This window comes from Contarinia nasturtii, unplaced genomic scaffold, assembly GCF_009176525.2.
Source record: "Contarinia nasturtii isolate CC-2019 unplaced genomic scaffold, AAFC_CNas_1.1 Cnas_scaffold_6469, whole genome shotgun sequence".
Taxonomy (NCBI): Eukaryota; Metazoa; Arthropoda; class Insecta; order Diptera; family Cecidomyiidae; genus Contarinia; species Contarinia nasturtii.
Genome location: NW_022203726.1, coordinates 1 through 12,593, shown reverse-complemented (window position 1 = coordinate 12,593; position 12,593 = coordinate 1). Strand labels below are relative to the sequence as shown.

Genomic DNA, 12,593 nt, shown 5'->3' with positions numbered 1-12,593 from the left:
ACAAAGCGATTTGAATGTGGCGAGAACCATTTTGACATCTTGTCTCACCTTCTACCGCCATTATAATTCTATTTCACCTTGCCATTAAATCTCAAGCACAGAAAACTTTAAAAGTTGCACTTTATTGGCAAAATAAAAGCTTTTCCACCATAAATCATTCAATGTTGAAGAGAGCGACAAACAAACGTTTCATATTTATCGAGATTTCACAAAGGTAAGATTTACAATGGCAATGAAAACAAACCACAGTTTCTACTACAGTTGGAAACTTTAGATTGTGTCTCAGTTCAAACAAAACATTTCCCTAATCGATTTGGAATTCTTGTTTTCTTTCTAAATTGAGATGAATACATCAACGGACTGGAGAGATGAAATGAACCAAATGCTGCATTCGAACGTCAAGCACTTCAGTCTTTGGGAAAGATAAAGTTAGCCTTCAGTCGATATGGTCGGTTATTTGATTCAGATTTCGAGCATTACTTTTTAGAGGCATCAAACGAACGGTACGTATGCTTGATTCGAAAAAATTGTTTGCTTTTCTGACCCATAAAATATATGCATATTTTTCACAGCTCTACAACCACCTACCGTCAATTCGAAATCAATTTACGGCTTGAAGGAAAATTGTGCAGTTGCACTGCCTCCGGAATTATAGATTCACAAAGTGAGCAACTGGAAAGCAAAGAGTTGATTTTGGGCATAAACGTCATCGAAATTAATGACTCAATTGTCGGAGACGGCACGAGAGGTCCACTTAATGTGAATACCACAAATGATTCGACTCAATTAGTCCGAGAGCAGAAAGAAACTGCTGCTTCTGTTCCCCATAAGCACCACGTATCCATGGGAAATAGTACACTGACAACGTTGACCGGCGATCGCAATGAAACTCTCTTTGACTCAACAACAATTAAACGAAGACGATTCAATACGGAAACAAGTTCAATGACTTTGGATGAATGAAATGAAATTACCAGCTTTGGAAATCCACCGGTGTCTGATCATCGGTAAGTTGTGATTTTAGCATTTGTATCGATTCACAAAAGTTCAATTCCAATTTTTTTCTCCTTCCTTAAGAAACATTTACACCGATAGTACAGGTCAAACGGATTCATCCGCGGAACACCAATTTGATGACTCGAATGATAGTTCTGGTTTTGACAACAATGAAACTATTGCGTCGATTGAAGATGTTTCCAACGAGGCTGGTGTAAACAGTTGCAAGATTTTCGGGCGAAACGAACAATTGCAGGATGTTCGAGCAGTGGATCTTGATAGCCCCATGGATCTATCGACCCGTCGAACTCTTGCAATAACACTTTGGAAGGTCGATAACGATTGGATTGAGGGCCAAAAGAAGATGAAAAACACGACAATGGATCCATGAAAAGATGATCAAAGCAATGATGATACGGACACATCTTTGGAGATGCACACGAATACACCGCGACAGTCACTACCGTCGGAGATGAAGATGCGATACAAGTGTCGTCTTTGTTAATACTCTAGTAATCAATGGGGGAACACTAAGCGACATCGGGGAAAAGCTATATCAATGTGATATTTGTCACAAAGAATTCACCCAGTTTCAGCACTTGAAGTGGCACAAAGTGACTCACACTAATGAATTTCTATTCCATTGTCCCAGCTGTTTCCAACGATTTTCACTTAAGGAGGAAAAAGATGCACACGATAAAGTGTGCAAAAAGCGTCGACATGAATGCCATATCTGCAAGAAATTTGTCTCTGTTAATAAAAATCAGTTGAAACGACATAGCGGAAGCATAGCGGTGAAAAACCGTTTCGATGCAAGATTTATATGATGCGTTTCACACAAAAATGTAATCTGAAGAGACATTTGAACAACATCCACGGTAGAATCAATCCTTAAAAAAGAAACACCTAAATCCGACCATTTACAATAGATCGTAATAGAGCGTTCATAACTGCAGTTATTTGCACGCAAATTGAATCTTCCGATATAAATCTCTAAAAAAAGCTCTCTGGCCACTTTCTTCTCATTAAAGGATTTTTTTTTAAATTGAGTTGTATTTAATACAAGAATTTGGATAAATAAAATTAATTTTATTCTTTTATTTGTAATTTTCTTTTCTACTTTGACGAACGTGATCCAAAACTTTTGGACCAAAAGAAACAGAATCCAATTCGCAGCCGGACAGTTCGAATGCGGCGAAAAGTGATTTTGACAGCTCATGTTCCCGCTCAGAATATTGCATAGCTATTGATCACACGACGCGCTGTGCAAACCACGTTTTTCATTTATTTTATGAATTACACACAAATTGATTGAAAAAGCAATAAAATTTTCAAAAGATCACTAGATTACGGTTCGACTCAACTCATTTCAATTTATCTAGAAAGAGTTTCACTTCGGTAAACGATCCAGAATATAATTTGTATTTGTGGTTGATTTGTTCATAGATCGAAACAAGAGGTCAAGAGGTAAGAGTAAAAATTGCATTAATATTTAAAAATCCAACAAATATACTGACGATTATATGAAGAATTGCACATTTTATTATGTTTATTGTGAAAGGGTAAGAAATAACAAGATTATATTTGGTTACATACACAAATACGGCATTGTAGCTCAGTAAAAAAGATAAATTGAAAAAATGAAACCAATATGGCCGTCCAGTGTTTCAATTTGAGTATGATGGCACAAAACTTTTTGCGTAGAATTCTTTCATACATTTGGCTGGTTTTTTGAACATTAGACGACAAGAACCAATTCGTTCAAGAAATTGGCATGATCAATTAAAATATTTTTTGCTCAAATGACCTGTAATCTTGTTTTTATTCCGAACGTAGATGAATGCATCAACAATGGACTGGAGAAATGAGATGCACAAATTGCTTGGTGTGTTCGATCGCCAGACAACAATTTCATTGGGAAAAATCAAAATGGCCTTTGAATTCAATGGTCTATCGTTTAACACTGAATTCAAGAAATATTTCCTGGGTGCTTCATATGATCAGTGAGTAAAGATACCATGTTGACAATTAGTAATGTTTACGAGTATTGTTAGTAGTTAATAATTTTTATTGTAATATTTCTGTAGAATCAAGACTACTTATAATCAATTTGAAATTAATTCGATGTTGGAAGACCGGGTCAATTTTGGTCCAGATGCAAGCATGCCAACGGCAGATAGGTTCCAGATGGCGAGCTCAATTCATGGTATGGACAATGACCAAAGGCCTGTTCCAGTGGAAATCATTGACTTAAGTGATGAAGAAGATCAAATCAAAATGAAATCGTGGGTAGCCCCATTTGGCATTCAGAGCGATAACCATGACGAAACATCTGAACGGAACAATTTTGAAGACTGTACCAGCTACACCGATATGCCACACACAAACTTGCGTGGTTTTAATTACCAAAATGCAAAAAGCGAAGATGGCATCCAGAATGAAACTGAGAAAGCAACGAAAATGGTGCAAATGGAAATGGACGATGGCATTCCAACATTTGTTGATGATTTGAACACCAAGAACAGACAAGCATCAACCTCCACATGGTATAATGAACGAAACATTGTGAATAGTGGCAAAAGCTTTAAAAAGGGAAGACTTTTGATTGGTTGTCCAAGAAAAGGTGCTGAATCACGTTTGACTTCAGAGTCATTGCGGAATAAAACATCTATTCTATCAAACCATTCGGAGATGAAGAAGCGATTCAAGTGCGAAATTTGTGAATATTCCAGCAATGACAAGGGAAACCTCAAGAAACACAAGCGTACTCACACCGGCGAGAAGCCGTATCGATGTGATATTTGCCAAAAAGGTTTTATCCAGTCAATTCACATGAAACAGCATAAAGTGACTCACATCCAACAAGTTCCATTCCATTGCCGAGGTTGTTTCAGTGGATTTTCCCAGAAGACCGACCAAAAGGTCCATGAAAAAGTGTGCAAATATCGTCGATATGAATGCCATATCTGCAAGAACTTTGTCAATGTGAATAAAGCCATTTTGAAAGTACATATGCGAAAGCACAATGGTGAAAAACCGTTCCGATGCCAGATTTGTATGGTGCATTTCACGCAAAAATCTAGCCTCAAAACACATTTGGACAACATCCACACCAAAATCAACGCATAAATTCAATCATTCAACACAGATGGTAATACAGTTTCATTCACGACTATAAACTACTTCTACCAAATTAAAATTTAAATGAAACAACAACAACCAACATTGTACGAACTTCACAAGATCATATTCAACAAACATTTCAAACATTAAAATGATTTCATTTTCACATTCTCTGAAATTAACATTGTTTTCTATAAATAATTTCATAAAATTAAATTCCAAAATATCGCTTCTTAGTCTTCTAATCCTTTGTTTAGTTTAAAATCAACTTTAAATTTGTTGCAAAATATTGAAAAATAAATGCGGCGAACTGAAATCGCCACGAAGTGGACTAAAATTGGGGATTGGAGAAACTCATCTTGACAGCTTATGTCAGATTCCATTGTCACACTATATCATTTGCGTAAGGCACACTTGGTATTCAGAGCACGTGTTTTCACTAATTTGATCTTACTTAGTTATAATTAATTTCATTAAAATACGTTGCCAATAAATATCATTCACTTTAGTCTTGAAAATTGCATTTTATTACCAAATCAAAAGTTCAGTTACAGAACTTGACGGAACTTAATTAAGGTACGCTTCATATTGATTATGAAAAAACCCACAGCTTCTAGAATCTAGAACTTACCCCTCCTGGCATTCAAAATTTCCTATTTTACACTAGAGGAAAATGGAAATGTTAACATTTACAAAATATTGGTTTTATATTTGAATCGTTGCGGCGAAAGAGTAGCTCTTATTTTTCTCCAAATAATACTGCAACATAAAGTTTTTTATGAATAGTTTATTTGAATGGGGTAGAATAAAAACTACTTCTCGAAAAGTGTTTAAACACGAAACCTAAAAAAAATTTTTAATGAAAAGTGAACCAATTTTTTTTTGTCCAATTGAAGTGAACCAAAAAAAATTTGTTCAATAAAAGTGAACTTAAAAAAAAAATTCATTTTAGTGTATTTTACACTGAAAAAACCGAGTGAAATTTTTTTTTGGTTCACTTTTATTGAACAAAATTTTTTTGATTCACTTCAATTGGACAAAAAAAAAATTGATTCACTTTTTATTGAAATTTTTTTTAGGTTTCGTCTTAAAATACCAATTTTTCGAGAAGTAGTTTTTATTATTTATTTGTATTACAACAAATAAACCATGTGAAAAAAACTTCATGTTGCAGTATTATTTGGAGAAAAATAAGAGCTACTCTTTCGCCGCCACGATTCATTTAACACGCCTTTTACAAGCACAATTGGACACCTAATAATGATCTTTTGGGAATTGTTGTTTTCTTTCTAAATTAGATGAATGCAACAACAATGGACTGGAAAAACGAGATGAGCAAAATGCTTTCTGTATTCGAGCGTCAAGCAAATCATACTTTGGGCAACATTAAGTTGGCTTTCAAGCGCAATGGTTTATCATTTGATCCAAATTTTAAGCACTACTTTCTACGAGCATCGAATGAGCGGTACGTATATATTTGAATTTTGAATACTGTTTTTTTTTTCAACCTTTTCTAATATGTTTACTTTTAACAGATTGACAACCACTTACCATCAATTCGAAATCAATTTACAGTTTGAAGAAAAGTGGTTTGATTGCGGTACAGCAAGTGCCAAAAACTCAGTCTGGGATCAAAGGGAAAGGAAAGAGTCAATTCCAAAGATCGATTTAATCGAAATCAAAGATTCAAGCGACGAAGAAGGCGCCAGAGGAAGCACCAAGAACAATTCGACTAAATTGGTCCGAAAACAAAAATTGGATGAAAATAATGCTTTGGCTTCTGTTCACTACAAGCACCGTGCTACCATTGGAAATAGCAAATTGACAAAAAAGACCAGTGATCGCAATGAAACACGCATTGGTTCAACAACAATCAAAAGACGACGATTCAATAAGGAAATAATTTCATTTGCTGGAGGTCGCCAGAATGAATCAAGTGCTTTTGATAATTTTTTCAAAACTGCGGCAGCCAATCGCCAGCAGACTAATCAACACCGAGCAATAAATAGATCCGGAAGCACTTTTCAATCGATTTTGGGTGAAAGTCGAGTATCCATAAACCCTATGCTAAGAACTTTGGCTGAAACAAATCAAATCACCAGTTTTGGAAATGTCCCAATTCCTGATGATCAGTAAGATTGAGTTTCAACAATCAACATTTTTAATACAAATAAATTCAATTCTAATTCTTCTCTTCTTTCTTCAGGCACATCAAGATCGAAAGCACAAGTTCAATTGACACATCAACAGAAAATGTATGTGATAATCCACTCATTAATAAATGCGACCTCGCTTTTGACGACAATTTAAAGGTTGAGTCGATTGGAATTGCTTCCAATGAACGACGAAATGAAGCCAGAGGTGAAAGAGAAAAGGTATTGGAGAATAAAACACGGTCATCAATTCCTTTAAACCAGGTGGAAATTAAGAAGCGATTCAAGTGCCAATTCTGTGAATATTCCAGCAATGACAAGAGAAACTTCAAGAGACACACGCGTACTCACACCGGCGAGAAGCCATATAAATGTGACATTTGCCACGAAGGATACATAAATCTACAAAACATGAAGAAGCACAAAGTGACTCACACCAACGAAATCCCGTTCCATTGCCGAGGTTGTTTCAGTGGTTTTTCCCAGGAGACCAAGAAAGATGCCCACGAAAAAGTGTGCAAATATCGTCGATATGAATGCCATATCTGCAAGAAATTGGTCACTGTGAATAAAACTCAGTTGAAAATGCATATGCGAAAGCATAACGGTCAAAAACCGTTCCGTTGCGAGATTTGTATGATGCGTTTTACGCAAAAAGGAAGTCTGAAAAAACATTTGGACAACATCCACACCTAAATCGAAAATATCTGCTTGAAAACTGTATAAATATCAAGCAAGCTTCTATAACCAATTTGATTTGGTACCAATATAATCATTTCAATTTAACGCATGCCAGATTACAACATTATGGTTTTTGTTGATATGCATTAAGTCATTACACATTTTCAAATATTGTTTAAACTACAGAATGAATTCAAAATAATTTCAATTTTTCAATTTCTCGAAATAAATAATCAATTTTTCCCAAAATAAACTAGTTTTTCGAATCTAATTTTCAAAAATTTATTAAATTGGACCATTCCATGTATCTCAGCATCGTCGAATCCCACCAACAGTCTGAATTTTAAATTCGAAGTTTGTGCGAAAATTCATATTTTGAATTGAATTCGTCACAAAGCGATTTGAATATGGAAATGGACATTTTGACATCTTATATCTATTGAAAATATCGAGAGGAGAGTATGTTTTTATTCAGACATTACTCAGCTATAAGCGCTGAATAACATACCCTCATCTCGATATATTCAATAGATATCACCATTATAATTCTATTTCAATTTCGCAAAGGACACTTAGCATGCAGAACACGTGTTTTCACTAACTTAATTTTGAATTATTATAATAAATTTCGGTAATACGCTGTATACGTTGTCAATAAATATCAAGCAAAATTGTGAAAATTGCACTTTGTTACAGCAACAACAAGCGATACAATAGATCCAGACTTATCGTAACTTTATTAAGGTAAGATTTACGTTGGCGATGAAAAGAAATTATCCAAAAATCAGGATAGCCAAACACGTGGCCAAATTCTGATTCTACGAACTAAGCGTGCTAATCAAAAATTGGAAAAATAACTTATCTCTTAATTTGAACAAAACATTTATTTGATCTTTTGAGACTTGTTGTCTTCTTTCCAAATTAGATGAATGTAGCAACAGCAACGGACTGGAAAAATGAGATGAGCAAAATGCTTGCTGGATTCGAGCGTCAAGCAAATCATACTTTATGCAACATTAAGTTGGCTTTCAAGCGCGATGGACTTCCATTTGATCCGAATTCTAAGCATTACTTTTTGCAAGCTTCAAATGAGCGGTACATATAACTCCATATTTGAATCAGAAATACGGTATATTTTTCCAACCCTTTCTAGTATGTATAATTGTATATTTTTCATAGATTGACAACCACCTACCATCAATTCGAAATCAATTTACAGCTTGAAGAAAAATTGTTGGAAAACACGAAACAGAATACGGAGCGAGACGCGAAGAAAGTAGTGTTTTTGCATATACGCGTCGTGCCTTGCGTCTTAATTTTTATTCCCCTTTTTCATCTTTTTGTTATGTAGCGAAATATTATATATAAGATAGACGACGCTGATATAAACAGAGAATTTAATGCTTTTAACGTAAAAATGATTGTATTTGTGATTGTTACTTGCAATTAAATGCTCAATGCAATGTAAGAATACTTTGAATCCTATGAAATGAATAAAACGCCTGAATTCACACAATTTCATGTCATACCGTTGGAACTTCCGCTTTACAACCTTTGCACGACTGTAGAAAAAAGGTGAAAATCGTGACCTATGGAGATTTTCGCTATTGCTTGAACATTTCATTATTTTCTCACGTTTCACGGTTTTGAAGCCATTGACGACATTTTGCACGATATTCATGAATTCATGACAATCGTAAAATAAGCAATGGAAACGTGATGTTTGTTTGTTGTTAAAAATCATCGTCGATGTTGTATAAAAAGGCCATCGAATCCAAAGCAAAACCATCCAATTGTTTTCTCTCGAATCAGTCAAAGCAAACAATCAAAATGAAATTCGCAATTTTCGCCATTTTTTTCGCAATCATCGCTCTTGTCGCCATTAACACTGTTAATGGTCAAGTTGAGGTTGATAAGACTCTGGAAGGTGCTCCTGTTGTTGGTGATCAAGTCAAGAAGGCCGAATTGGGCAAGAAGCTGGGTGGTCTTCCGATGGGCAAGAATATCGTTTCAAAATCTAAAGACGCACCAGCACCACCACCAGCATCAGCTGAACCGGAATCCGCATCACAAGCAGGAGATGCATCTCCACCAGAATCCCGATGATTTTTGGCAACCGTTTACCTAACTCACAACCCGAACTATGGCTACAATGACTGTGTGCTAAACCACACAATCACTTACTATTTTTCTATTTTTTTAACAAATCTGCAGGTTTTGTTTTTCTTATCGTTTCTTTAAATAATTGAATAAATATTGCATTGAAAAAATGATACAATCGTTTTAAATATTTCATTCCGAAAATGTCTAGTTTTAAAAGACACCCATTATTAAATTCATTAGAACGGCACTGAACAGTTTCCACAGCACTTCTATCAAGGTAGAAGAGCCTTTCTTTGCTTGTCCATTGGAATCGTTCGGGCCAATCAATCCGTTAACCGTACCATTAACCGCATTGTGAACCTTATCAACAACGCCACTAGCAGATGCAACTGATATGGTCACGAATAAAAATACAAGCAATGCTTTCATGTTGCTCTGGAATAGTTTTTTCTATAGTAAATTTTTCAAAAAAATAATTTTATTTTATTTAATATTAATTTTAAATAATGCATCTTTAATGTGCAACATGTTGCAATGTTGCTATGGACAGATGCACAACCGTTTTATAGGTATAGATGTTTAAGATTAATTTAAATTTTCAAATTTAACTGTTAATCAATTCGCCCATGATTAAAACTACTCCCGTATCTCTCCGCAATTGATCAGAACCAGAGTCCGGCGAATTCTGTTTTACAGCTTGTTGCATTGGTAGTTTATATTGAATTGTGTCGTTCCTTCTGTTTCATTTATTGCGCAGCGCGCCTTTAACCACACCGAAATTATGCCCCATAAGAGACTGTATAAAATGCAAAACTGTAGCACTTCTAGCGCCACTACGGACAACTATGGAGCTCTAGTCCGTTGGTTGCAACTGAGCAAAAGTCTTTTCACTATTTGGCGGCAACTTAGTGTAGATTACATTGTAATCCGTCGTGGCGCTAGCAGTGTGACAGTTTGGGCATAATTTCGGTACGCCTTTACCACATTTCAATCTGCAGTAAACAACGCAAACAACATTGAAGAGAATATTTTTCAGATTAATTATCAGAATTATGCAAATAAAATTTTTAAAATGTTGCCAGTTATTTTCTCTTCAAAAAATCTAAACGCAAATCTGCGATTCCATCCAAGAAAAATATTTTGTGTGTTGTTGTTCCAATTATTAATTTATTTGTCGCTGCTGATATTGCATAACTTATTTACACTGCGGGCCCAGTCGGACTAAATTGTATACTTTTTGGATTTGTTCTATTATAAAAAATCCATATGGATTAAAAAAAATCCTGAGTTGATTTAAAGTCAGAAGATACATACAATACTCAATTTTTTTTTTTCGAATTGGGGAGCTATTTGTAGCATCACGCGTACGCTTCATCAGTGTTTTGCGCAGACCCAATGGTGTTTTTACATGCAATTGACGTTTTTGTGCCATAGCCCGATGCATTTTCGGAAAGTACGCTATCTAGGCCGATGCACTCCTGAAGGTATGCTGTCAAGCCTGATGCATTTTTTTACGGGGTTACGCTATCTAATTAGCCTTGACACAAACCCTATTGCATGGTGCTGTCATTCGATTGCTTGGATTATTCCTCCAATGCAATTGTCGTGACCGTCACAATTCCACCGATACATATATGGCGTTGAGCTCTTTTTTCAAATGGGGGAATGCGAATACCACTGATTTACCGGTATATTCACCAGTAGTTCGGCACTACCTTTTTTGCGGTTTATGTATTGGACATTGATATATCCAAGACATCAACCTAACGCGAAGGCACTCCATTTTTACGTGTGTCTGTGCTGAACCCATATCTTCTCTGTGCACACACATGGGACCGACGGCTTTAAGTGCCCTCCGAAGCACTCCACAAATCCTAGTAACGGCCCAAACCTCTCCTCATTAAACCACTGACGATTCCTGAGCGAATCACGGTGGAAAAATACCGGACGAAATTTTACCGAGAATCGAACTCGTGTCCTCACGCTCACAAACCTGGCACGCTAACCACTAGTCTATGGCTGAGTTTACTTGATTTTTTTGAATTGATTTTGTTAGTTGTCCTCGATTTTACGGAGCAAAACATATTAATGCAAAACGAAATAGTCAACTGTAGCTGTCACAGAAAACAAATACATGTAAACAAGCGAACAACCGTATAAGCCATAACAACAGAGAAAAATATGCTGAGCAAACATTCTAATACATGTGCTCACTACTTAGCTTTATCGCTGTGATACTTTGAGCGTGCATGTGATGTTTATGTATTTGTATATTTTCTGTGATAGATACAATTGATAATTTTGTTTTGCACTTTATGTTTTGCTCCGTAAAATCGATGATAATTAACAAAATTAATTTAAAAAAAAAAAAATTTTTGAGTATTGTTTTAATATTTTGAATTTCCATTATAGACCAAGAGCCACTCCAACAAGTAACTTTTTTTTTTGCTTTATGTCAGAAAACTATATTGAACCAGCTAGACATACACTAAACAAATAATTTTACGTCTGTCATTACAGTCACCCACTTCGCGAAATCTGCACTATTATTCGCGGATAGAAAACACATCAATTAATAAAGCGAGCTGCATGTTTGATTTTCTGGAATATATTTTTTCTTTGCTCAAAGATTCTTCGATTAAAATTTCTGCATGAAATTCCGCATTGTTTACAAAATCTGCATGAATGAATTATGTAAAAAAACGATCAACTTTTTTGTCAGCTTTATGTCTGAAATTTTAAACATCGATTTTACTTTTCCGCACACACCTAGTGTGTAAGGTAAAGTATTGGAATCGGTCGAAAAATTAACACCCTCAAAAAACATGTTTTCTGGGTGTTTTAGGACCCAGGGAACACGAATCTAGCGTTTTTTCGACAGCGAATGATCATTGTTTTGCACAAGCACTCAGAGATGGCGCTCCTTTAATGGAGTCATCTTCAAATACATTGTCAATATAGGACGCAAGAGAGGGCCGTTCTGATCTGTTGAACTAAAATTCAATGAAAATTGTGTTTTCGAGAATTTCAATTTTGAACAAAGATTTCAAGTAATAATTAGACCAATAATCGTGTCACTTGCTGCTTTTGGATAACTATAATTGTCGATTGGTATACACCCGGGCATAATTGCGCTGGGTCAGTACGCATTCACCAGCAAAAGCAATCAAAAACTATCAACATCAGCAAGGGTGCAGTTCGATCTTGCTGGCCAAAATATATGATTTTCTTTACTATTCTTGTCAAAATCAATGATCCATTTTATTTGAATACAATCTAATTTCCAATATAGTCAAAAATCCCAAAAAATGTTGAACTGGAGTGAAAAGATGAACCAAATGCTTGCCGCATTCGATCGCCAAGTAAAATGTTCTCTGAGCAATATTAAAATGGCACTAAAACGAAATGGTCTCGCACTGAATGTTGAATTATTTATTTCATTATTTTTGATTTTCTGTAGAATCAAGAATACGTACGATGAATTCACAATTACGAGGGTTGCTCCATAATTTTTTTTAAAAACATATATAACACAGT

The 12,593-nt window shown here is 35.4% G+C and overlaps 2 protein-coding genes across 2 annotated transcripts; both read left to right on the top strand.

Moving 5' to 3' along the window:
* Positions 1-977: 977 nt before the first annotated feature.
* On the top strand, positions 978-1,524 carry LOC116351864 (the record flags this gene model as incomplete). Its single annotated transcript, XM_031784009.1, has 2 exons — positions 978-1,007; positions 1,078-1,524. Coding segments are annotated over 2 exons (340 nt in total), but the record flags the coding sequence as incomplete, so codon positions are not given.
* Positions 1,392-4,207, top strand: LOC116351863 (zinc finger protein 112-like). The gene is made up of 5 exons (XM_031784008.1): positions 1,392-1,452; positions 1,510-1,697; positions 2,443-2,463; positions 2,833-2,999; positions 3,084-4,207. The coding sequence occupies exons 1-5, from the start codon at positions 1,392-1,394 to the stop codon at positions 4,123-4,125; spliced, it is 1,479 nt and encodes a 492-aa protein (XP_031639868.1). The 3' UTR covers positions 4,126-4,207.
* Positions 4,208-12,593: the final 8,386 nt, after the last annotated feature.